General features: G+C 47.7%; 9 protein-coding genes across 9 annotated transcripts; 7 read left to right on the forward strand and 2 right to left on the reverse strand.

The window, feature by feature from the left end:
- Positions 1–2,576: 2,576 nt before the first annotated feature.
- Positions 2,577–3,588, forward strand: EV420DRAFT_1486519 (uncharacterized protein; the record flags this gene model as incomplete). The annotated part of the gene is made up of 4 exons (XM_060470405.1): positions 2,577–2,739; positions 2,794–2,936; positions 3,181–3,198; positions 3,523–3,588. The coding sequence occupies 4 exons, from the start codon at positions 2,577–2,579 to the stop codon at positions 3,586–3,588; spliced, it is 390 nt and encodes a 129-aa protein (XP_060323061.1).
- A 103-nt stretch (positions 3,589–3,691) lies between these two features.
- Positions 3,692–5,628, reverse strand: EV420DRAFT_1486520 (uncharacterized protein; the record flags this gene model as incomplete). Its single annotated transcript, XM_060470406.1, has 8 exons — positions 3,692–3,851; positions 3,900–4,045; positions 4,095–4,223; positions 4,274–4,406; positions 4,454–4,659; positions 4,709–4,862; positions 4,913–5,035; positions 5,087–5,628. 8 exons carry the CDS (start codon positions 5,626–5,628, stop codon positions 3,692–3,694), a joined length of 1,593 nt encoding a protein of 530 aa, XP_060323062.1.
- A 174-nt stretch (positions 5,629–5,802) lies between these two features.
- EV420DRAFT_1753093 (uncharacterized protein) lies at positions 5,803–6,713 on the forward strand (the record flags this gene model as incomplete). Its single annotated transcript, XM_060480438.1, has 3 exons — positions 5,803–5,878; positions 5,945–6,239; positions 6,291–6,713. The coding sequence occupies exons 2-3, from the start codon at positions 5,946–5,948 to the stop codon at positions 6,711–6,713; spliced, it is 717 nt and encodes a 238-aa protein (XP_060323063.1). The 5' UTR covers positions 5,803–5,878; position 5,945.
- Positions 6,714–6,836: 123 nt separating this feature from the next.
- EV420DRAFT_1735799 (uncharacterized protein) lies at positions 6,837–9,388 on the forward strand (the record flags this gene model as incomplete). Its single annotated transcript, XM_060480019.1, has 10 exons — positions 6,837–7,466; positions 7,517–7,743; positions 7,798–8,047; positions 8,099–8,197; positions 8,252–8,265; positions 8,315–8,420; positions 8,471–8,690; positions 8,727–8,902; positions 8,957–9,247; positions 9,299–9,388. 10 exons carry the CDS (start codon positions 6,837–6,839, stop codon positions 9,386–9,388), a joined length of 2,103 nt encoding a protein of 700 aa, XP_060323064.1.
- Positions 9,389–9,502: 114 nt separating this feature from the next.
- Positions 9,503–10,417, forward strand: EV420DRAFT_1204819 (uncharacterized protein). The gene is made up of 2 exons (XM_060466351.1): positions 9,503–9,900; positions 9,948–10,417. Exons 1-2 carry the CDS (start codon positions 9,617–9,619, stop codon positions 10,348–10,350), a joined length of 687 nt encoding a protein of 228 aa, XP_060323065.1. The 5' UTR covers positions 9,503–9,616; the 3' UTR covers positions 10,351–10,417.
- A 3,845-nt stretch (positions 10,418–14,262) lies between these two features.
- On the forward strand, positions 14,263–17,552 carry EV420DRAFT_1279836 (uncharacterized protein; the record flags this gene model as incomplete). The annotated part of the gene is made up of 7 exons (XM_060468167.1): positions 14,263–14,865; positions 14,998–15,240; positions 15,295–15,609; positions 15,663–16,096; positions 16,199–16,535; positions 16,637–16,690; positions 16,755–17,552. 7 exons carry the CDS (start codon positions 14,263–14,265, stop codon positions 17,550–17,552), a joined length of 2,784 nt encoding a protein of 927 aa, XP_060323066.1.
- Positions 17,553–18,774: 1,222 nt separating this feature from the next.
- EV420DRAFT_1753097 (uncharacterized protein) lies at positions 18,775–20,310 on the reverse strand (the record flags this gene model as incomplete). Its single annotated transcript, XM_060480439.1, has 6 exons — positions 18,775–19,107; positions 19,269–19,458; positions 19,495–19,673; positions 19,856–19,988; positions 20,059–20,173; positions 20,199–20,310. The coding sequence occupies 6 exons, from the start codon at positions 20,308–20,310 to the stop codon at positions 18,802–18,804; spliced, it is 1,035 nt and encodes a 344-aa protein (XP_060323067.1). The 3' UTR covers positions 18,775–18,801.
- A 302-nt stretch (positions 20,311–20,612) lies between these two features.
- EV420DRAFT_1204921 (uncharacterized protein) lies at positions 20,613–21,908 on the forward strand. The gene is made up of 2 exons (XM_060466352.1): positions 20,613–21,214; positions 21,271–21,908. Exons 1-2 carry the CDS (start codon positions 20,963–20,965, stop codon positions 21,739–21,741), a joined length of 723 nt encoding a protein of 240 aa, XP_060323068.1. The 5' UTR covers positions 20,613–20,962; the 3' UTR covers positions 21,742–21,908.
- A 1,412-nt stretch (positions 21,909–23,320) lies between these two features.
- EV420DRAFT_1735822 (uncharacterized protein) lies at positions 23,321–24,968 on the forward strand (the record flags this gene model as incomplete). The annotated part of the gene is made up of 5 exons (XM_060480020.1): positions 23,321–23,373; positions 23,725–23,933; positions 24,025–24,077; positions 24,138–24,250; positions 24,306–24,968. The coding sequence occupies 5 exons, from the start codon at positions 23,321–23,323 to the stop codon at positions 24,940–24,942; spliced, it is 1,065 nt and encodes a 354-aa protein (XP_060323069.1). The 3' UTR covers positions 24,943–24,968.
- Positions 24,969–25,346: the final 378 nt, after the last annotated feature.

Genomic DNA, 25,346 nt, shown 5'->3' on the forward strand with positions numbered 1-25,346 from the left:
GACCGGTAGCCTTTCTCTCCAAGGCGCTCTCCATTACCGAACGCAACTACGAGATTTACGACAAAGAGCTCCTGGCAATCATGATCGCTCTCGAAGAATGGCGCCAGTACCTCATGGGAGCAAAAGAAGATTTTGAGATTTGGACGGACCATTCCAATCTCCAGTACTTCCGCAAGCCCCAGAAGCTCAACCGACGACAAGCGCGGTGGGTGACGGAACTGGTGGAATACCACTTCACCTTGCATCACAAGCCTGGAGCCCAGAATCGTAAGGCGGACCTCTTGTCAAGGAGGGCGGACCACGATCAAGGCAGAGAAGACAATCGAGACGTTGTAGTACTCAAGGCGGAGCACTTCAGGGCCCTAATCATGCCCACCGCCGAGGAGCTACATGAACGAATCAAAGTGGCGACGCACGACCCTCATCGCTGGGACAGAGGGATCTCCGACTCCCTAAACCACGAGAGGGGCGTTTCTCGCAGTCAGGACCTGTTATGGTATGACGGGAGGATCTATGTACCTGTAGACCGCGACCTTCGAGGACAGATCATAGCCCTCAAACATGACCACGTGACCGCTGGCCACCCTGGTATCAAAAAAACCAAGGAATTGGTGCTTTGTGACTACTGGTGGCCGAGGATGCGTCGAGAGGTAGAAGCATACGTAAAGGGGTGCGACATCTGCCAACGGACCAAGGCGGATCACCATCCCAAGAAGGCTCCCTTACACCCCAACGAGGTCCCAATTTGCCCTTGGACCCACATTTCGGTAGATATGATCACCAAGCTACCAGACTCAAAAGGTTTCGACTCTATCCTGATTATCGTCGATCGTTTCTCTAAGACCATTATCCCCATCGCGTGTACTGAAGAGCTCACTTCTCTCGGCTTCACCAAGATCTTAAGGGACTACGTCTATGTGCCCTACGGAGTAATGCCGGAAAAGGTCATCTCGGACCGTGGTTCAGTCTTCGTCTCCAAGTTCATGAAGGAGTTTTATACCCTCATTCACGTCGAAGGAAATCCCTCCACCGCGTACCACCCACAGACAGACGGACAGACAGAAAGAGTCAATCAGGAGATCGAAAAGTACCTGAAAATGTTCGTCAACGATCGACAGAACGATTGGAGTGAATGGTTGCCCTTGGCAGCCTTCACCCACAATAATCGCCAGCACTTGTCCACTGGGTATTCCCCATACAAGGTGGTATTTGGAAGGGATGGGCAGGTTATCACCGCAGCACAAAAACCGATGGTAGTCCCGGCAGCGGCAAAATTGGTGACGGAAATCGAGAAAGCGCAAAAGGAGACGAAGGCATCCTTAGAAAAGGCGGCGGAGTCAATGAAAAGGGCTTACGACAAGCACAAGGGCCAAGCGGCGGAATATCAGCTGGGGGACAAGGTGTGGTTAGACACAACCAACCTAAATCTCCCTCGTCCCACCAAGAAGCTTGGGGACCGTCGCGTTGGTCCCTTCACTATCATCACCAAAAAGGGGGCCTCGGCTTACGAACTAAAATTACCTGTCAAATGGAGGATTCACAATCGCTTTAATGAATCACTCCTGACGCCTTACGTGGCTCCTGCCTTTCCAAGTCAACCGCACCCCGAACGGCCACCTCCAGAGCTAATTGACGATGAAGAGGAATACGAGATTGAAGAAATCATGGAGCAGCGAGACAAAGTCATAGGTCGTGGACGAACCCGTCGCACCATAACAGAATATCTCGTAAAATGGAGGGGATACCCAAGAGAGGAAAACTCCTGGGTCAAACGTTCAGATATGGCCAATGCGGAGGAACTGGTTAATGAGTACAAAGCCCATATCCAACGCATCCGATGGGAAATCGATAAGCACGGAAAGACGGTCAGGTTGGATGACAAAATACCACCTAACGCCGTAACACCATATCACCAACCGGATACTCCATGCGTAACGGACATTCAGACAGTATACTCTGACGAATGTACCAACCCGAGACATTCGGAAAGCCAACGGGCCTCCTCCCCGGCTGGGTCAGTAACAATGGACGAAGCCGACGGTATGCCTAAAATCGAAACCAATATTGACAATGAGGAAGCGGAGATTAACTTGGAAAATCTGCAACGTATACATGAAGACTGGGATTGGGACAGTGAAAATGAAGAGGACGATGACGACTCCTTCGCCTACTTTACGGACTCGGCAAAAACAGACAACGCCTCCAGCTCATTCGGGACGAATGAGTCTTAAGGAGGGGGTAATGTTACGGTTTATTCTTTTCTTTTTCTTTTATTACGTGTTCACGCTTACTCTATGATACGATTCCTATCGGACCTTCTCACAGTACTATTTTTAGCATACTAAACGTGTATTTAAGTAGAGCCTCCGCTGGGTTAAACCCCAGCTTCGGCTAAGGTTTAATCTACCTAACTCAAAGCTCACGACTTCGCGAACTATCTAGTTCGTCCCTGACTCACCACTGTCGCCTTTGACCTCTGAGAGTATCGTCCACCGAAGTGCGAGTGGCGATCCTTGGTTGATCTAAGTCAATAAGAGTTAGTGGCTAACATTGCAGCTTCACAATACAACTTCACCATGGTTAGCTATAGTAACTACTCTTATAGCCTCGAAAACCTGGATGTTTTCAAATGGGAAGGGTCATGGGAACTCACTGCATATGATGCTTCTAGCATTAATGAGGTTGGGGTAATGGCTTGGACACAGGACCTGACAGCCAATGTAACCTTCACTTTTCCTGGTGCAGACCCTGTGACATACCTCTTGTGAAATGACATTTACTCTTTTTTTTCAGCACCAGCTAATGCTTTCTACTATTATGGCATACCTCGCTGCTGTGGGGCATTGTATGCAATATGTATCGACTGTGATCCCGAAAGTTCCAAATTCGAGAAGATCAACGCTGTCAACAGCACTGACGATGGTAAAAATCCTCCGGTGAGTGTGAGCATCTATCTGGACCATCCATTTGCATTATCATTCTCACCACACATGCAGATCATCCTGTACACCAAATCCTTTGATCAGCTAGGAATACATCAGATAATCTTAACCAACCAGGACGACACATGGGCACCACAGAAAATGACCAGTTCTTACCAGAGGATACGAGTACTAAAATCCAGTATAACCACCTTATAAGCCGCATAACTTATCCTATACCATCACAACAATTGTATAGTTTATTAAGGTTTCTGATGTATGTCCCCTGCAATCGGAAGGGTCATGTAAGGCATGTATTACGGGCATACAAGGTCAGCAAATCAATACAATCCTCACTAGCCTTAGACTATCATTATGGTACTCATAAAGGCTTTACGACGATTGCAGGTGCAGGTGAAGGCCTTGTAGTATAGCTTCATTTCTGTCACTCGTAAAAAACAGAGCAATTATAAGTATATTTCACGTTGTCTTGTGGTACAAATGCATATTACACGAAAAGACTTGGATACAGAAGTACATTACACCGGGCATGGTTCATCTAGTTGAAAATTCACAGTATTATGACCAACGATAAAAGCAGATAAAGAAGAAAGACCAGACTCGAGCAGTTGGTATTGTGAGCACAGGCAAACTAGAAGCGACTTGAAATGAGAGCGAGGCACTGGTAGAATAAATGTCAGTATCAAATAACCTTTAGCAATAGAGAAGTGACAGCAGGCTTACTATTATAATAGTAGGATCGAGAGCATCTATGAGTCGTCGGCACTAGATTCAGCCGCCATAGCAAGAGCCTCAGCACGAGCACGAGCAGCATGAGCAGCAGCAATCTTTCCAACTGAACTCTCAGACGCATGTTCTTGCTTTTCTGCTTCAGTGATTGTACAGCCTTCAGCGTCACCAAAGATCTGTCTATAAATGAGTTAGAAATGTTTTGTATGAAGACCACATCATACGTACTCGTTCCACCAGCCAAGCGTCGCAGTAACCCATTCGTCATCAGGATACTGCTCAAAGAGATCCACAATAGCAACGTAAAATGTGTTCATATTGAACGTGCCATCTTGCTCACACCAGGCAGTCTTAGATGAGAGCACATACCTTGTCTGGAAGACAGCTCATCAGAAAAGAGTTTGATCACTAATCTAAACAAACCTGGCATGCTGCATACACAATATGATGGCCAGTCACCTGATGCATTCGGTTGATCTTTGCGATATTGCATCGCTTCTTGTCCTCTTGTTTTGTTGGATCTCTGTTACTGCAGAAAATATGGAGAAACACCTGAGAAACAATGTTAGAATGTTTTAAAACCAGAAAAATGAATGAAATACTCGAAGGAGCAAGTATCCTCGTGTCAATCCAATTTCTTCATCCTCCGGTGTCCACATGGCTTGATCATACATAAACGATGGCCAATAAGAAGTGTTCACTTCAATTTGACTGTCGGATAGTGATAGAAGAAGGCTAGAAGGACAGCATGTCAGTATTGGTTATGACGTGACAACAAGAACTTGTACTCCTCATCAAATGATTCTAAATAAACCTGAGGGCACAAGAGCTGCCCGGTATCAATATGATTGAAGCCATAGGAAGACTTTGAAGTCGGTGCAGGTTTTGTGATAGTGTCGGTACGGGGATCCTTGAGCATCAAAGTCAATATCTGTGTCCAGACCTTGTTAGTATCAGTTGCGCGGCCTTCCTTGATGCCATCATGCAGCTGGATGTGGAATATCAGAGATATAGATGGACAACAGCCATGGACTCACTAAATCAATGAGTGATTTGACCGCAATCTGTTCAGTTTTGTAAACACTGAAAATGTCAGGGAAGGTTATATTGCATTCCATAAGCTTCAGTAGGACAGTGAAGGAGACTTCATTCCGTGTTTTTGCTGGCATGTCATGAACAGATTTGTTCATCCTGGAATGTAGCATCATGGGGCGCAATAATAATGACGTGTTGAGACTCACTTTTCTGCCCTCTCAGCCTGCTTCAAGCCAGCCCAAACAATATCATCCACATCAACCCATAGCTCAACAGCGCGTGGGAGATATCGTCCTAAGGATAAACAAGTATCTTCGATATATGCCTTCCTATGACAAAATGAGATCAATATATGCATAAAAAAACAAAACCTGGCTCACTTTTCGATGTCGGTCTCGTAGTCAGCTAGTTTCTTCTTCCGTAACTTACTAGCTTTGCGACTTGACTTCTTACGCTTCCTACCCACTTCAACGTTCTCATCGGCAGAGTGACTGGAGTCACCAGACTCATTGAAAGCCTCCATGGCAGCATTGTCATTGTCCATATGATCAGCATCGTCCATATCACTATCGTCGAGAATTTCATGGTCAGAAGTCAGAGGAGGAGTTCTAGGGCAAGCGACAGGTGGAGCTATAGGGCGAGTAGAAGCTGGAGCTGTAGATTTAATACGGTTTGCAGGCTGTTGAGCTGAGCGAGGTTGAATACGGCGAGAAGGCTGTTGAGTTGAGCAAGGTTCAATACTGCGAGTAGAAGCTGGAGCTGTGGGTCCAAGACGGTGACTAGGCTGAGTTTCCTCGTCACTGGAAGAGGGAAGACGATGTTTGTGCTGATTAGTCCTAGGATTCACAGCAGGAACATGCTTGGTCTTGGCAGGAGAAGAGCGACGACGAAGCTTAGAGGAGGATTTGGCAGGGTTGGGCATGATGGTAGTGGTAAGAAGTCAAGAGGCAGAGGAATCGCACAAAGTTGTTTGTTGATGGCCATAAGAAATGCATCTGTGACATCACATGATGAATGGGACATGATGTGACAGTAACACCTGTGACATGACTAGCCTGCCGGTTAGTCCGGTTAGTCACAGTTACACTCTCATCTTCTCACTCTCATGTTCGCTACTGCCAAAGATTTCTAATCGCCTCTCCCCTGCTACATTGCCTCAACTCTTTGACAAGGTGTGTAATAATTATCTCAGAAATACATGTTCAAAAATCAATACTCAACTAATGATATTCTTCCAGGATGCGACAAAAATTTCCTATAGTCCTAATCAGTCTCCTTCTACTGGCGATAATAATGGTTTACCGATGCGACTGTGGCCGAAATCTTACTGGGAATGCCCAAGCCATCGCTGGTCACAAAGCAAAATGTCCTAAGGTTGCATCAAGATCAAAGTTTTTCATGAAGACTGGCTTAGGGGTGATAAAATCAGTTGGTGGGGCAAAGCGTCTTTTGGGGTTTGATAAGAAGGGAAATTTGGCAGGTGCTGCAGCAAAGGGTAGTGCTTTGGAGATGGACACTGCTGCAGACTACGAGGTACACTGTAATCATAATTCTCATTCGAATCTTTATGAACATTACAATTAGCTTGTTGATATTACTGCACCCAATGCCCTGGGAGAAGAATCAATTCCTGACCTATCTGCTGAACCCAAGCCTGAACCCAAGCCTGAGCCGCAACCATCACGTCGAACTCACATGATACCTAAGCGATTGTTAGATTATCTTCCCTCAACTCGAACGGAAACTGTCAAAATGAGTCAGTATGCTGCCATTAGACCTCCATCTCCTCGTCGACGTCAACCAGTCATTGCCAAATCTCCCCAATGCAGTCCTTCACTATCACCTGAACCCGAACCACCAGCGTTCATCACCACCAAACCCAATACTTTTGGTCTATTTCGCCAGTATACAACCCTACCCACCATCGATCCTGAAGAGACAAAAACTCTTGCAGATTTCTGCGATGCTCCTACATTCGCTGTTCCTACGATGAGCTCTACTGGTTGATCACCACTTAGCATGTTTGGTTTACAGCTAGCTGATGACCCATCGCTAATGCACCCACCTCCCTCCCATTCACCGAGCACATCTTGGTTTGCCCCCTTCCTCAATGCTACGACCTGTTGACTTATGAACTGGTTCTATGCCAGCACGATGAAGACATTAGCCGACCTTAATAGCCTGGTTGAAGATGTCATATTGGCGCCAGACTTCAGCCAGAATGATTTGCAGGGATTTGATGCGAGACGTGAGGCGAAGCGTCTCGATTCAGTGGGTGTCGACATGCCTTCCTTTACATCAGATGGCTGGAAAGAAGATTTTATCACGCTGAACCTCCCTCAGACTGGTTTTTGTTTTCCATCAGAAGAAGATGCTCCGACTCTTGAAATTCCTGGGGTTTGGCATCGACCGTTGCTGGATGTCATCATCGCTGCTTTCCAGGATACCTCTGCACTCGATTTTCACATGAAGGGATTTTGCCAGATGTGGCTGAGACCAGACGGATTGACTGAGTGTGTGTATGGAGAAGCGTACACATCAGATGTCTTCCTTGACATGGAGAAGCAGATTATGCCAGAGCCAGGATGCACATTGGAGACTGTGATCGCTCCCATGATGCTTCAGTCTGACAGCACACACCTCGCTAATTTTGGCACGGCGTCTCTTTGGCCAGCATATCTCGGTCTTGGCTTGATGTCGAAATACACGTGTGCAATGCCGACATCCTTTGGTAACCATCATGTGGCATATTTTCCATCGGTGTGTCTCTATCCATACTACCCCAGCATTAGGTCTTACATTCAATCCAGCTTCCAGATAATATTCAGGACGTTTATATTGGTATATTTGGAAAGCCCGCCTCCAGTGATCTCATTACGTTCCTCAAACGCGAGCTGATGCAAAAAATATGGGCCCTGCTTCTTGATGCTGAGTTCATGCATGCCTACGTACATGGCGTCGTCATTGAATGTGCCGATGGAGTCAAACGTCGCATCTACCCCTGGTTTTTCACCTATTCAGCTGATTATCCTGAGAAGTAGGTCTTGAACATAGGTCACATGGTCGATGGTCTGATTGTTCCCTTTTCAAGGTGTCTCTTGGCAAGTATAAAAGCCCTTGGACACTGTTTATGTCCCAGATGCCTCATTCCGAAGGAAAAGGTACCAGAAATGGGTACAAAAAGAGATATAGCTCGGCGAGAGAATAAAGGTCAGGAGGATTCGACACTGAGACACTATGATATTGCAATGGTTAGGAAATGGATTTTTATCAAGGGTTTTCCAGTTGGCGGAGCGCAGGTTGAAAAGGTTCTGCATCCAGTGTCGTTAACACCTCATAAGGTGACTGTCATCTTCTCTTCATTTACTCCTAACTCAAAGTCCTGATTTTAGAACGCATTTTCGGAAGCTTTGCTACCACATGGCTTCAATTTTTATCAAATGTTCGTTCCAGACCTCATGCATGAATCAGAGAGCGGGAGCTGGAAATCGGTTTTTACCCATTCGATATGAATTTGCTACAGTCTGGGTCCTGCAACTGTACAGACTCTCAACCGTCGGTACGTATATTAATTCCTTTACATTTATTAACCTGACTGTTCTTCTTAGATTTCGTTCTCTCCCAACTTTTGGACGCTCGACGATTCGTAAGTTTAGCAATGACGTTTCTGGACAGAAAAAAATGGCGGCTAGAGACTATGAAGATGTCCTTCAGGTACGTTCATCTAACATTTCTGGATAATATAACTTATAGTATAAGCCTAGTGCTTGCTTCCTTGTTTTGAGGGGCTTCTACCTGATGCAGAAGACAAGTCTGTGCTCAACGTGATCTTTGACTTTGCGACATGGCATGCTCTGGCAAAAAGTCGGATACATAGTGACTTGAGCCTTGCTTTTCTCCATGCTGTCACATCTTCTCTTGGTCGCCAGCTTCGACAGTTTGCTATGACAGTCTGCCCGCAGTTCAAAACAAAGGAAACTCCTGGTGAGATGGCAGCCCGTGTTCGGTGACATATCATAGTGGCAAAGAAGGCACAATCTAATCCAGTCAAAGCCGCTCAAAGCAAACCCCCACCTAGCGATACACGACAAACCACCAAGGCATTCAATCTCCAGACATATAAGCTACACTCATTGGGAGACTATGTGCGGACTATCATCATGTTTGGTACTACCGACTCGTATAGTACACAGATTGTGAGTTATATGGTTATCTTCTGACTGAAAATAGTATTCTAATGTGCGCGATAGGGAGAACAAGAGCATCATCGTGTCAAATTATTCTATGCCCGCACCAATAAGCGCAACCATGTAAAGCAGATCGCAATACTTGAACATCGCCAAAAACGGCTTCGCCATATCCATACTCGACGTGCTACGAGGAAGAAGGCAATGCGCAAAGGACCAGATCTGTGCCCTCACGAGAAGGACCCTCTCCCTAAAGGCAACCCAGAGGACCGTTATCAGATGTCGGCATCCAGACATTATCCCCTCAACCTTCATACTTGGCTTGCAGAGAATCGCGGTGATCCTGCTATTGTTGTAGGTTTCCCCCCGTTCATGAAATATGATATTTCTCATTTTGTTCTTCAGGACTTCATCCCGAAGCTGAAGGACCATATTTTACGATGCATTCCCGGAATCAAGATAGCCGACACTGAGGAGACTACTCCCAAACAATGAAGTCATCTGCACATCATCAATGACAGGATATTCCGTCACAAGATACTGCGCATCAACTACACAACGTACGACGTTCATCGGAACCAAGACTCTATAAATCCTAGAACATGCTCTGATGTTATCGTTCTGGCAAACGAAACTGACCCTGATTGCACTCATCCATATTGGTACGCTTGTGTTATTGGGATTTTCCATGCCGACGCATGTTACAATGACCCTGATGGTGCCATGGAGGACACGCATCGCTTCCAAATCGACTTTTTATGGGTTCGCTGGTATGGTTTTGATGGGAAACACAAGTCTGGTTTTACGGCAAAATGTCTGCATTGGGTCGGATTTGTGGATGGGAGCAACCCAGAGGCATTCGGTTCTATCAGTCCTGCCAATGTCATCCGAGCAGTACATCTTCTGCCTGTCTACCGGCTTGGGACTACTTCCGATTTCTTGGCACCATCCATTGCACGACAGCCGAATGAAAATGATCAAGATTACGAGCGATACTCGGTAGCCATGTGAGCCTCCAAATCTTATTACTGATTACATTTGACCATGATCACAGGTGGGCAGACCGGGATATGATCTATCGATATTGTGGACTAGGTATTGGACATATAGCTACCTGGGATGCGACTCGGGTGTTCCGTGAGGACTTGTGGAAGGCTTTCAAGCTTCCGAAGGAGCTCCTTGACCCACTGGACCTTGCAGATATGGATCTCGATTATGTCTCCGACAAGTCTGAATCTGAATGCAATAGCATATCGACTGCACGAGATTCTGACAGCGAGGGTACTACGGATGAAGAACTAGGCTTGGAGATCGATGATGATGTCTGGGAAACCGATTCTGATGATTGTGACGTTGACTACAATCTAGATGCTAGCGATTTGGATGATGCAGAGGATGAGCTCGTCGCAAGTTGTGATGAGGATGACAACGAGAATGACAAAGGGGGGGGGGAATGATGTAGAAAGTCTAGGTTATTCTTTGTTATAGATTATCTGCAATCGCATTTTTCGGAGTCGCTGCCCCAAGGCCTTCGGCATCATTGCAAGTAGTAGGCACGCAAATTTTCGTACTCCCCAGAGATCAGTGAACACTGGACCCTCACACACCATTTATCATTATCATATTAAGCCTTGAAATCGGGATAATCCTTGCTCACATTCGCAATAACTAGCGGTCTCTTATTATCACATATAAAGTCTACTTAGATTTGGTACGTTTGTAAGGTATGTACAAGTGGTCTCATAGATTATGAGATATAATAACCACTACAAGGCCTCGCTTTGCATGGTTATGTTTTGACGTTTTTTGTGGTGGGGGCTTTCGGAGTTAACGCTGGTCAAATTTGTACTCCAGATTGAGGATAACAATGTTACTGCTACAGAAAGCTTGACGTTGACGTCTGGAGCATCCTCCTTCTCCTTCATCTCTGTGACCTCATCTACCACTCCGGCGCCGGTATCTCAATCAACCAGAACCTCACCTTCCCCCACAGGTGCCATCGTTGGAGGAGTTGTAGGAGGCATCGCGGTCATCTCCCTTTGCTTAATCATATGGCTTTTTAAGCGACATCGCCATCGCACACAGCCAGAGCATAACGACATGAATACGAGTTCCTATATCAGTCCCCATCAACAGTCCCCATTCATTATATCTCACCCAAATACACCTATCCCTACCCCGTATACCGTGATGGAGACCACCTCTCATATGCCAAAAGGAGCAAGAAGAGTTTCAGTGGCTGCCGGACCTTCAATTCCGAATGTACCGTTGGGGCACGCACACCCCTCTTCATCACGTATGGCCTCCGGTGAACGCTGGCCTCAGCGAGAAAATGATGCGGGTCGGATAGACGCTGATGATGATGGCAACAATATTGTAACATTTCCGCCTGGGTATGAGGATATTGTCAGTGGTGGACACTATAATGAACAACTTACCACTAGAGGGTCATTAATTCGCAGGTTGCCTACACCTGAGGTTCGAAGGCCAGAAAGTGAGCCTTCTTGAGCTTCTTAACCACCTTCTCATGAACTCTTCCAGTTTGATGAAGCGAACCCTCTGCTCATTACTATTCCATATTTTCCTTCTATTTTAGGTGTATGTAGATTTGTAAAGTTACCCGCCGTAGCATTTATTTAAGCTTCGAGAAAGTGGTTGTTTTCCGTGGTCCTCCAATACCACAACTTGTATTTCAATGTAGAGCATGTACAGAATATGATACTTATTGTCGGAATCCAGAAGTACGATTCATTCACACGTGTATCGCTATCTTCCTTTCACGCATTGAAAGCGAGGAGCCCTCACGAGCACTACAAGACATTCCTTGGCGTTTAAGTCAGCCATCCACTCTTCGTACTTCGTTCCCTCCATTTCTTCAGTAATATCCGCCTGAAAGGCTTGAACTGTCGGGATACGTTAGTGCCAAGTTAGTGCTCGATAGTAAATTCAATACGCGATTTAGTATCTCCATTACCAGCCTGCGGATGTGAGAAATTTAAGTTATCAGTACAGCACATAGTGTCGCCTTCTCGGAAAGATAGCCATGGGAGGGAAGGGACAATCAAGCGAATAATCCTGTTGAATGCGAAGGGCAACGGCTCGGGGTGCGAAATTCCCACCGATCGGAGTCGGGAGCGGGATCAAAACTCCTCTTTTCGTCTTCCATCACCATCCGAGGAGAAGTATCGACTCGAGCACGCAATTGCTTCGATGGATCACATCGGTCCTTGTCTGCTTGTTTTTGCTCGACCGAAGATGCGTACGCGAACAACAGCTCATCGCCCGTCAAGGTTTTGTTCGATTCCTTGGCGCGGGGATTCCTCAATTTTCATGTTCAACAGCGGCGGTCTCTCAGCTTGAACGACGCTAGGGCTCGGTTCGCATAGACGATGTGTCAGTGCTTCAATTTTAAGCAGAGGGTGGCCTCGTAGGAAGCAAGGCACAGAATTTGGCTTTTTACAAGTGGAAAGAGGGACGGGAGGGAAAGGGTGATCGTAGAGAAGGGAGGAAGAAGGACGACCATGCTACGGGTAGTCGGCGTCCTGAGGGTCGTGCATGGTTCAGCTGGGAGGATGTTCTTAGCTTTACAACTTTTTGGTATGTCAGTCATTCTTATCTCTCTGTAATCGTATTAACATTGCATCTAGTACATGATGGTCATCTAGTGTCCGAGGCAACCTGCTTATCTTCATCAAGAGAAGGCAGTCGAGAAGCTCGGCGACATCGCTATCACATTCTAACGAATCCGAGGATATCGATAAGCCGTTCAAACGTTCACTTTTGACGTTCCCTCATCTATTGATATGGGCCGGGGTCCGATCTGTCCAGAAATGATATGATTCGTCTGATGAGACACTTTGATGCCCAACTCCTACGTTTGAAATTCCTACTTCGTTTTACAACAAGAGCGCTTCAAGAGTCAAAGCCCATATTCAGATCCCAGCCTGACCTCAAATCACATCCGGTGCTCAGACAATGACGACATGTGCGAACTTGCTAAACCGATGAGTGAGGATTAGAGAAGATGGTGCTTGGGACGGTAAGCATTTTCCTTTCCGTTCTGCTTTCAACTGTGCTCATTCCCACTACAGTCCAATCATCCACCGGCGATCCAATCTCCAACCAAAGCGACTTCTCTCTTCCACCCTCAGCGTTTCAACCCCAAGCACGTTCTTCACAGAGGGTGAAGAAAGTAAGCTTGCTGGCCTGCTCTCTCAAACATTTACCTAGGACTGTTTCGTCCTTGGGCGGATTCAATTGGACTCGAAGCGTCATGGGTGCAAACGGGGGCAGAGACGTGGCTAATGCAACAATTTCGGTGCTTCACGGTCTATGCTTCACAGTCCAGACTGTGTACACGTCCTCGTCGCGCTCATACAGATTGCTCGCATGGAGTACAAGGTTGTATTCTGCATAAGAAAACTAAGTATCGTCTTTTCTACCGCCATTGTTCAAGTCTTTCAGATCGCTTCCACCGTAAGCTACCCCCCTCTTACCAGCGTTTAGCTAATCCTTCCCAGGTATACATCCTGCCTCGTTCTCACTAGGCAATTGCTAGCCACCTGTCGTAATATCTATGCTAGGCCGACGCTATTAACTGCTACACATGATAAGTCGGCTGGGAGACAGCCAGGATATCCGTCTGGCGCCAGACAGTTATCGCAACCAGCCCTGGATTTCGTCTTCGTATTGTGCACATTTTGTTTTCACTCAAATTCTCAACTGTCCGGTGTAAAGCATACTCGTAGTACCGATAGTAGCGGCAGTTGCGGGGTCCCGCCTCTTTCCCTTTGGGCGAAGGAACGGGATGTATCCACTTGTTCAAGCTGAGTTAGAATACGACCCGATAAATTGTGGGAAAATGGTGCGAAATCTAAATCTAATCTGATCATGAGTGCGCTCTTTCCCTCCATTCGATGACCTTGTCGGTTTTGCATTTAAAGTCGGGACCCCTCCCGTGCTTATATTTTACTTTATTTTTTACTGATCATTACCTTAACTTGGCTTCGCACCACCACCTCCTGCGTACTTTACTATGAAATATACCTCGTTCGAGCTGCGCTATCACGTTCCTTCCAACCGCTGCGCCTATTTCCAACACCCTTTGCCGGATTGGTCACCGCCGCTCCTCCCCGTTGCTAGTGGCACTCGCTGCCCGTGAGTTCAGGTTAATCGGACCGGACGAACCGACTCTTGGATGTGGCCCCGTTTGGTAACACATCCCTACACATCCACCATCACGGTTTCTTACTACAGGCTAAAAGAAACTTGCCATTTTCGAGCGAATTCTTGACCCGGGGCGATGATAATCATAAGACGCGTGTATACATAAACCTCTTCATTTATGTCAGTCTGTCCAAGAGCACATCATGCCAGCCAGTGGTGTTGACTATCAGTTACAAGGGCCTTCGAGTTCTAGCCGATATCGTTCTGACGCGTTGATTAAGAGCTCCGTGACGCTCGATGGTGCTGGTGTCTCCACATTAACTGAACACGTCCTCAAGGGCGTGGAAGCTGACCTCAGGTTCAGTACCAGAGCCACCCGCTTGAACGACTTCCTCGATACTTTCTTTCCCAAATGCGATAATTCCTCCGCTCTTTTCAATACTCTGAAAAGCATAGGAGCATACGATGCGTCTGCTGATCGATGGAAATCTCTCCTTGCCCAACCTCGGGGTGCTGAACTGCCCTATTATATCGCATTTGCTGACGCAGCGAACGCTATTGGCCAGGCGGCGTGTGGCCAGAACGAAGCTCCAAAGCGTTTTTGGCTAGACCGGCATTCATCGAAACCCAAGTCGTTCACACACGCGGCTGCTAATCGCCCTGATGTCGTGAATGTTTTAGGAAACAAGGATGACTGGGAAATGCTGAGTGAGGCCATCCTTAAAGCCGAAGTTTGTGATATGTTCAAGCATCGTGCGAAGGTAGACGAAACTGACTGTCTTTATAAAGAACAATACCCCGATACGGTAAGTAATCGTCATTTCATGAGCTCTTCCACGCACTTATTGTCAAATCCATTGCATAGATAGACCAAATGACGGTAAGAACGTTGGAGACCGTCACGAATTTTGCTAAACGCATGTCGCCTTTAGCTGAAGAAGGTTCAGGTATCGTGGGTCCGTACCATTGTGCCTGTCGAGATCAAGCCGAAGACGGTGGTCAAGCTCGAAGAAGCACAGAAAACAATCACACAGCTCTGTGGATATATGCGACAGATCCTAAGGGAGCAGTACGATCGCCAATATGTATTTGGGATGATTCTCTTCCACTCGAGTCTGTCTCTATGGTACCGCGACCGCTCGGGCTTGGTGGGAGCTGATAGTAACATCGACATCCACAATGTATGAGCCTCAATAGTACCTACCCGAAGATACACATTCTCACGTTTGTTTCAGGAGCCAGACAGGTTTATCCGAGTGATAGCGCATTTCTCCACCGCGGATCCTTTCCAATTGGGTTGGGACAGGACGATGAAGTTATACAGGGGTCTCTCAGAGAAGGCTGTATACTCCCATTCCCCAGAAATACCTTTGAATTACTTTGAAACACTACCCTCACTGCATCTCGTTCGATGGCTCATTACAGTGTGTGATGCGGACGCTAAACCACATTTTCTCGTCACTATCCGTGCGCTCAGCGTCGCTCGGTCAGAAATAATGTGCGGGCGTGGAACTCTTGTCTGGCTTGCAATGGATTTAGCGAAAAAAGAGGTAAGAGAAAACATTATGTGCGCAACGTACAAATATCCTTACCCGTCCCTTAGGTTGTCGTTCTGAAGCAAAGTTGGAGACCGTTGACATCAACATCTGAAAATGATTTCTATGGGATTGCTGGGCCCGGTGACCATATTAGCCGCGTCTACTTGAATCACGAGGTTCCGGGAACTAGGACATTTTCCGACCTTCGAAAGGATGTGCATACCTATCCTTTTCATCAGAGGTCTACTAGCCAAGCAAGTGAAACAGCGAAACGAAAAGCGACACCGGATGAGGTGTTGCATGTCAATGTCATCAGTGGTTTGCGTGATTTTTCAGACTTTCCTGTCACCGCAGAGACGGTAGTGGAGCGTGTATTGACGCGATTGGTTCTCAAAGACTATGGATGGCCGCTGAAGTATTTCCTAACCATGAAAGAGTTTTTGACGACGGTGCATGGAACTTTTCTTGGTAAGATTCTTCTCAACTCTCTTTGTTTTTTGTTGACAACTAATGATTGTCGTCAGGTTATGGGCATTTGTAGGACAAGGGTATTGCTCGTCGCGACATCAGCCCCGGTAACATGTTGATATGCCCGGCCAAGGACGCAAAAAACGGGTCTGTTGAAGTTGTTTGATACGAGCGGGCGAATCAGCGACATGGATCATTCCAAACACGATGTGGATTACCATGATCCAGCTCCACTTCAAGAGAAGCTACTAAACCGCCCCAATCTTCTAACGTACATTGCACTAGGCCAGTATCCGCTGATGTCAGACGGTCTGTCGGACTTGTTCGCCTCACTTCCTGCAAGCATAGATGACACGGAGTTGGTAACTTACTATAAGGCTCTTCTCAAGTCTCTTTCAATAGAAATCAAAAAGAGTAATACACACATTGTGAGTTTTTCGACAATCGTTTTTCAGATTTCCGATGACCTCGTGTACAGACAATCGCATCCAAGGATGTTCATATCTTCATAACGCCTGAGGTCAGTCGCCGCACGTTTCCTTACATAACCACTCTTAACATAGTCCCGCAGACAAAGATGCCTCCTTCTTTTGCCAGTCATGTCGCTCAACACGGTGAACGTACTGTAAATACTTGTCACTGTTATTCCCCTTCATGTTCATTGACTAATTATGGAAATGTATAAACAGGGCACCTTACCGTATATCAGTCACAAGATTCTTGACAAGGCGGTGAATGTTGTTCATGTCGCCATCCACGACATGGAATCCTTTTTTTGGGTGGTGATATATATATGCCTCACACGTGCAGGTCCTGGTGGACCATTGCGACATACGCTCAAGTCCCTGTCCGAGGCTGATGACAACGACACCTACGAAACGAGAAAAATCCGTGCCCTCGTTTATTTCTTCTTTGATGCCCCCGAGAGCGACATCCTGTATAATAAGAGGAAGCTATTCGACAATCCCGGTCCAGAACATCTCCAAGAACATATACTCGACTACTTTGATCCATATTTTGCACCGCTGAAGCCGGTCGTCCTAGAATGGTGGCGCATCTTGAATCTGGCATACCACTTCAGAGATGGCTTTGAGTACAGGTTTCCGATCCTTCCTTTTCAACGCGCCATCGAGGAAGCTCTTCAGCGGCTTCCGGACAACTACGAGGAGATCACCGGAGTCACTGCTTTCTATGAGGCGGAGCGTTCTCGACGGGAAGGAGAGCTGGATTTGATTCGAAAGGCCTTGACAGAGTGTGATGTGCTTGAGACCACAGACACTGGTCCCGTGTGGGATAGCCCGGAGCGGCCCGAGACGCACGTTGGTGCCGGCAGCTACGACCAAGGTTTTGTTTCTGTACCCGTGTCGGCCGATACCCCTTCTTCGCCTACGCCTCTTCCCAAGAGTAAGAAATTTCGTGCTGCAGGTGACCATGCATGGTACGTCGACGTCTTTCTCGACCGGTTATCTTTTTTTATTAACTTCTAAGAACAGAGGCGGGTAGAGGGCATGGGCAACCCAAATAGTCTGTAGCGAAGAAATCAAAGACCAGATATGTGGAAATAATACTAAGAATGACAGAAGAGAATGATACAAATGACACATGCAGTATGAACGGTAAGGGTTGCAGAATAAATAACATACAGGACAGCAAGCGAATAGTACACCTTTTTGTACAGTCCGATTGACCACGGCGACTGCAACGCGGACAGGGAGCGTCATGAGAGTGTGTGAGTACCGTAAAGGAGCCTCGCACCCAGTCCCGTAGGACGCTCTAGAACAGGCTTTCGTAAATTTAGCCTGCCATTTTCGGGTATCGTTGGTAGGCGCTCCGAGGGTGCGAAGGAAGACGATGCCGTAGAAAACGAGGGCGAAAGCGGGGGAGGATACTCGTCGTCACCGTATTCCAACGACTCTAAGGAACAGTCGTTCATTGACAGCCTCCTTTGAAGCTTGAAGCCTCGTCTTTGTTGATACAGACTAGGACCCGTCACCAGCACGAGAGTTATCTTTATGCATCCCTTCTTCGACTCGATATACTTTCCAAGACGATCTCATCCTCAAATAATACTCCGTTAGTAGGGAATGAGCCCGACAACCATAGCTTACCCATATACGCTCCATGTTAGTATCATCGATTCCCTCCCAATGACTTACTGACTTTTTACCAGGCAGATCTCTCGACCTCACGATAGTCTTCGCTCCCTTAGCGTCTCGGTCCCAGTCCTCGTAGAGATTGGCATCGATACCACTGCCGCTGCCGCTGTGCACGTTCTCTCGCTTATACGCGTGTGACCGGACTGGTAACGGTCAACCGCGCCAACTGCAAGGGCAGGAGAGTTTAGTACATCGATGCATGCAAATAGGGAGGTGGCGCGCGCTGTGCGAAGGTAGGTCTTTACGACGACCTGAGGCTGTCGTTTTACTGGCACTATATCGAACACCTTTGCATTGGCCATCATTCGATGCTGGATACGTATCAATCCGGCCTTCTACGGACATCTTTGCGTGCATTATCACGATCTGAGAGGCTTGAACTGACGCTGTCGCCGGGACATTTTAACACTTGATAGTACATTTATTTAATACACGGAATCTTTGACCGCCAGCCTACGTGGATACGAGAGATTCAAGTTATCAGTACAATAATGTCGCCTTCTCGGAATGAGAGCCATGGGAGGGAAGGGCCAATCAACTCGGAGGACTAAATTCCCACCGATCGGAGTCGGGAGCGGGATCAGAACTCCTTTTCGTCCACCACCATCATCCGAGGATACGCATCGACTTGGGTACACAATACCTCGATCGACCACCAGCATTCCTTATCTCCTTGTCTTTGCTCGATCGAAGATGCGCACGCAAACAACCGCTCATCGCCCGTCAAGGTTTTGTTCGATTCCTTAGCGCGGGAATCCTTGATCTGCACCTCCAACGGTGGCAGTCTCTCAACTTGAACGATGCTAGGGCTCGGTTCGCATAGACGACGCGTCAGCGAGTCAATTTTGAGTAGAAGGTTGACAGAATTTGGCATCCTGTAGGCAGGCTGTAGAGAAGGGAGGTCAGTGAAGAGGGCTGGTCGGTGTCGTGAGGGCTGTGTGTTAGCTCAGCTGGGAGAATGTCTTTCGCTGTACGAATCCGATTCCTAGTACGTCCACCATTCTCATCTCGCTGGAATATTATTGACATTGCATCTAGTAGTCGTACAGTTCCTCGAGGCAGCCTGCTCATGTCATCGAGGAAAAGGCCATTGAGAAGCCGGATTCCAACAGCTTCAAGGAAAACCCGTTCATTGGCGGTCTCCATTGATGCGTCGCTGGATGTGGGCGTCACCAGCACGACAAGAGATATCTTTTCGCGTTTCTTCTTCATCCCTCGCCTTCTCCGTCTCCTTGATCTACATCACCGAGTTTTTCAAATCCCTAAGTTTTACGCAACGAGTACGGCAGCGAGCGTGTCTCGTTGGCTGGCGGTCTCCTTTGGCACGTTCCCCAGTCTATTGATGGACCCATCACCGACACTACGAGAGATATCTTTACGCATCTCTTTTTCATCCCTTGCTTCCTCCGTTCTCTTGATCTGCACCGCCGAAATATACTTTCCAAGACGATCCTGCCATCAAATAATATTCACGTTCACCTTCCTCCCTGCTTCACCGCAGCACACCTTGGACCGGTTTAATTCTCCCAAACATGAGATTTAGCGTGCCGGGCCAACGGTGACATGCGACAAGTCGTATGACGATATGGATAACGAGAAAAGGGCCATATCCTTTCTCCCAACGACATGCCTACCCACCACCCGTCAAGTTCGCCGTCCTCTCGCTGTACAGCGAGACCGAACACAAACCACAATCTATCAGACCGACGCTCTACCACAGGTTTCTTATTCTGTAAGCTTTTATCGGTGCTCCCTCCAACAGATCGCCTCCAACCAAAAACGTTATGATTCACCTGGTCTCAACAAGACTCTGAAGCTATGCTCGCCAGTCTGAGACCTCCCCGCCAGATGTTTTGACTTCTGTCTCCTGATGGGAAGTGTTGGCCCAACCACTACATCTGACATTCCTGCTGTGCGATGCAACAAGCCGCCTTCAATGCCCGTACTCGGATCTATCAGATCACATCCGGAACTCACACGACGGCGAGACGAACGCGATAGTAAGTGTGGAGGGAGGAAGGGAGGCCGAGAATTCGGCATCGTATAGGCGGAGGACTGGTCTTGGGTGGGAAGAGAGGGACGTGTTCATGACTGTTCGTTGTCCGAGGCGTATTGTCTAGCGAGGTTGAGCTCCTGCAAGGGCTTGTTTTCGGGGTGTCTTTGAATATTTTCGTGCTCCGTCAAAGCTCTCCAAATTTTAGGTGAGTCTATCATCCTTATCCCGCTGAACTTGTACTGATGCAGATGATGATTTTATGTGCAGTTCATAACGGTCAAAGAAGGTCTCCAAGCTTCCAAGAAGCTTGAGTCGTTCACCAAAGCCGTCGCTCTATCCTTCTTCCACGCGCCCTCCGTCCTTCGCACCCCAGTCAATACCGTCGTCTAGTTCTTGAGTTCTTGCTCATGCCAATATCACACACGCGCCATGCATGATCAGCCTCCTGTTAACTGTACAGTCCATCGGTCTTCATACCAACGCATCTCTCCTTATCGACTCTCCGATGTCCACCCATGGCTCACAACGGCCCGTCCACTCAGTGGGCATGGATAGTAGGAGGCCACATCACCATCTGGTATCTTCTCATTTCGACTCGCAACTCGGAGGTAACAGTTACAAGGAGAGGAGAAAAAATCCGTGTGAAAAAGCTCTGTCATCAGCTGATACTTACAGGCTGGCATAATCAATTTCCCGGCTGAAGATCATTGACCGGTGACCTCCGGCTAACCGGCTACCCAAGGCAATGCACAAACAGGTGCAACGCTCTTTCCGAACCACCACCGGTACCATGGCTATGAAACCTACTACATCGTCTTCTACGACCGCTGACTCCAAGTCGGAGGACTGGGTGGACTGGGTGTATCGCACCTATCCCGGCCGCACCCACCAGGAAATCCTCGATTTCTATGTATCTCAGTACGGTTCTGTCGAGGCTGCCCGACTCCGCCTTGAGGCGTTCCGCGCCAGTGTTTCAGGAACGGAGAAGCAGATCGGCGTGCGTACGCTCTTTTTCTTATGATTGCTCTGACTGATCTCTCCACTGACATTTAGCGCTATCCTACTCCTAACGAGGTCATGTACGTCGTTGATATCAACGACAAAGTCAAAATTGGCATATGGCGCGGAGATCTGGCAGACATGCGTCAATACCATTTCGCCTTTATCAACCCCGACTCTGGTCGACCGGTTCCAACACCCCGTGGCATCCATGTTTATGGAGTACGGCGTCCAGATGGAGGTGGGACAGCAGAGGAATTGATCTCGATTGAACGGGCCCTCGGCCTGAAAGTTAAAATCTTCAGCGAAGTCTTCATGATACCTGAGGGTACGGTATGTCGTGTTGTAGGACTGGAGAAAGATGTTCACTTCGCCCTTCCTATACATGATGACTTTGTCCGTGCCCCATTGAGGATCTTCAATAAGGTGATGATGCCCTCTTCTACTGACTTGGATGTATCTGCTGACAACTTCCTTAGGATTGTTGACCGCAATAACTCTTCAAGTTGTTCTTATTGTTTTTGATATTTAGTCATTGTGTAGTAAAATACAGTCGGACCCCTTTCTTGAGATGTCGGCTGGATTGTTATCATCAAATGTTTAACTACTTGTAAGCAACGAGGAACGTACCGAGCGAGAGAATTATGAGCGTTTCAGATCATAGGAGAATTCGATATCACGAGCCCTAGCAGCTAAATGAGTGACGAGAGGTAGATGCGCATAGACTCGGACTCACCCTGGGAGACATCTCCCTCGTGTATTCTTTGAACTCGCTCCGAAGCTCCCTTCCGATATCGACTTTTGAGCAGTTGAGTAGACTGGCCTGGGATGCGCGGGCATCATCGCTGAACTGTTTCGCGAGCTAGACATGGGTCCTTAAAATCGGTAGGCCGATGTGTGTCCTTTCGCCAGCGAAAACAGAACACTAAGCCATACAGATGGAGGTAGTCGACAGCCCAAGGTTCTATATCGTGGACTTTGACGATCTCGAGGTGCTTGACTCCCAGTTTACTAAGGATGTGAAAACACCTGCGTACACATGAGTAAGGATGCAGCTTCGACGAGCCGCTAGGAAAGGAACAAGAATCAGTTTTCAGTCGATATGAACGAGGTATAGATACGTACTGGTAGTTGATTGAGATATTGCGCTTATCACAATGTAATTGATATCCTCTTTGTTGCGTTAGGTTGAATGGTCATATGCTGAATATCGGCGATGGATAGGATCCTGAAGCGAATGAAGTATCCAGCAGCTGTTGCGATAACTGCCTAGCGCCAGACGGATATCCTGAGAGCGGACAAAATACTTGGCGAGCAGCTGGTGTGTATCTCATTCGGAGAAATGCAATAGCCCTTGTACGAGTCGTATCTATTGCGTTGGAAACTACGTCTCGTATTTGGAAAAGCCGGGCTGTGAGAACGATGAACAGAGTGATGTTTGATAGCGAAGTCGTCTTCGAAAGTTTCGGTGGTGTGGATCAAGGGAACGAAGGAGGCAAGGGATGAAGAAGAGACATGCAATGATATCTCTCGTAGGCTCCCTCAACAAACGAGGACACATCAGAGACTGCCAACCAACGGTTTCTCCCTGGAGTCGTTGGGATCCGACGGCGACGTTGAGCTTCTCGACAGCTTTTTCTTAGATGAAGATGAGCAGACTACCTGGGGCACTAGTCATGTCAATAAGATTTCAGCGAGATACGAATAGTGAACATACCCAGGACTCGTACAACTAAGAACGTTCTCCAGCTGAACCATGCACAGAACGCCGGAAACTCTTAGCATGGTCAACTCTCTTCACTGACCTCCCCTCCTATCCCTCTCTTCGCCCATAAAAGCCAAATTCCGTGCGCACCTCCTTCCAGGCCATCTTCTGCTCAAAATTGACACGCTGACGCGTCGTCTATGCGAACCAAGTTCTAGAGTCCTTGAAGTTGAGAGGCCGCCATCGTTGGGGGTGCAGAGTTGAGAATAGACTTGGGTACAAGGGAATGGTGCTAAGAATTGCCCACGGGATGATGGGAGAAAGGTCCCTTCCATCCGTCAGCCAGACACAACGTCGACTGTACCTCCATTCCTCCTAGCACAGCACTGCCGCATTGACATGTCGTCTGAGTACCGTTCAAGCTGGGAAGCCGCTATTCCAGGAGGCACAAAGTGAGAAATCTCCGCACCCGGTAATTGTTGACGAAGGAAACGGCTTCTGTAAGCGCGCGCATCTTAGTGTCTAGCAAAATTTCTCTAGAAACATGCCAGAATGTTAACGATTTTGAGAGGCTTCACGGGCGCGCCTGCCGAGTCGAAGCAGAGTCCTCGGTGATGGGAGACGAAAAGAGAGTTTAAACTTACTCGCCGGGTTCGGTCCGGCTCATTTCTCAGATCTCAGTCACGGTCCACCACGTCCACCGCAGCGTTTCCTAAATCACCTAGTAATGATACTCTCTATATACCCAAACTGGTTCCAGCAAGTCTGACTGGATTGGCTAACATTCCCTTGACGGATTCTAGATGTTTTGCCATCCCGTTTTCATTCTTTGCGCTTTCCGTTCACACTGCACATCTCTTCTCTATTATTGGCTTCTCTGACGAACAAGCTGCGCGCGCAGTGTTTGGTGTTGTCTTCAACGAGTGGGCCAATGTTCTCATGAATGGACGGTACTCTGAACGGCTCTGTGTTGTCCCTTTCGTGAAGGCACGAAAACCATCAACTAGGGAGGGTGAGTCGTCCATCGTAGGATCAAAGATGATTCTCCCTCCTGATTTCCTTTCTTCCAGATTCTTGACCTTCATGTCTTGGGATAATGCCAGTCCATCTTCTTGTCCAGCCCTACGTGCATCCCAACGAGGAAGCAGGCGATCAAGTAATTTGGTTCACCAGCCTGTGGGAAATCACCAATGGAGAAATATAAGCGACGGAAAAGGTATGGAAGAAGCGTAGGGCAGTCCCGAAGACCAGAGGACCGAATAAAAAGAAAAAAGTAGACCTTGGTGCACTTGTCATTTCCGAGGCCCATACGACGTCTATTGTTCGAAGGTAAGCTCGCGGTTTCAGTAATAAGATGAGCCATAACATTGATTATATTGCAAAGGACTACTGATTTGGTTTCGAGTGGTAGTACTACCGTAACGACGAATAACAGCGACACGCTGATCGACAACGAGAGCGGTGACGAGACCCATGGGATGTCGAGTGAATCAGAACATGAAAAGAGTGCATCATCGGAGGACGATGGCACAACTGACGACAGTGCAGATGAAGATGGCTATGGTCCGCAATCAGATAGCGACCCTCTGGATTGGAACCTGGGGTTTGAATCATCAGACATGACACGAGGAATGGGCGTATACGAACACACCAGTAACCAGGATGCATCTACACCATCTAGCCCTATCCTTGGCCACTCTCTCGTATTAGCACCTTCTCGTGAGCCTTCAGCGACACCAGAGCTGCCTCGTGAAATCAATGAGGTATCTGTGACCTCCGTCACATCGTTTCCCCCGCCCTTTGCGATTTCCCCTAGCAAGACGGCATCTACTATTCTGCAGTCATCGTCGTTACTTCCCCGAGTCGTTCTGGAGCCGTTGATTGCACCCTGTCCTTCACAAAAGTCAGTCCCGGCAAGCGAGGGTTTGATCACGCCAGTTTCGGATGTCATATCAAGTCACACTCCCAAGTCTGTCCTGGAGAACAAATGGAGAACACCGAAAAACCTCGGCTTAGCTTAACCCCAAGTGCAAATATGCTCCAGTATCGTTCCATGGAACATCAAGGCCTCACTAACCACACTTCTCCTCGAATATTTGCCACACAAGTTTGACGTGAGGAGCGAACGGCTCAAACTCTGTGTTTAGCCAAGTAAAGCGTAGTGAACAGAGAGATCTTTTCCCCCAGCGTTTCGTCGCATTTCCCCAGATGTTTGGCTCAACAGAGGTAGCCAAACAACGCGATCGTCTTGCGCTATTCGGTGCAAGAGTATTTTCGCTTCGTTCTCTCTTCGCTCTCTTCATCTTGGTCGCTTCGTCACTTCTCCGTTCTCTTTTGACCCACCCACCTACTCCCTTCTTTGTTTGGGTAGCGCCTGGCCTGACGCTGCAGCTACGTCTTTTCAGCTGATTTCAGGTTTCCCCGG

The sequence above is a fragment of the Desarmillaria tabescens genome (genome assembly GCF_030435595.1).
Source record: "Desarmillaria tabescens strain CCBAS 213 chromosome Unknown EV420scaffold_92, whole genome shotgun sequence".
NCBI classification, from domain to species: domain Eukaryota; kingdom Fungi; phylum Basidiomycota; class Agaricomycetes; order Agaricales; family Physalacriaceae; genus Desarmillaria; species Desarmillaria tabescens.

Excerpts from the sequence above, each read along its gene's own strand:
- EV420DRAFT_1204819 (XM_060466351.1), top strand. The coding sequence starts at position 9,617 with ATGGAGGACACGCATCGCTTCCAAATCGACTTTTTATGGGTTCGCTGG. Across the intron at positions 9,901-9,947 it reads GAGCGATACTCGGTAGCCAT|GTGGGCAGACCGGGATATGA; the intron begins GTGAGCCTCCAA and ends CCATGATCACAG.
- EV420DRAFT_1204921 (XM_060466352.1), top strand. The coding sequence starts at position 20,963 with ATGCACAAACAGGTGCAACGCTCTTTCCGAACCACCACCGGTACCATG. Across the intron at positions 21,215-21,270 it reads GAACGGAGAAGCAGATCGGC|CGCTATCCTACTCCTAACGA; the intron begins GTGCGTACGCTC and ends ACTGACATTTAG.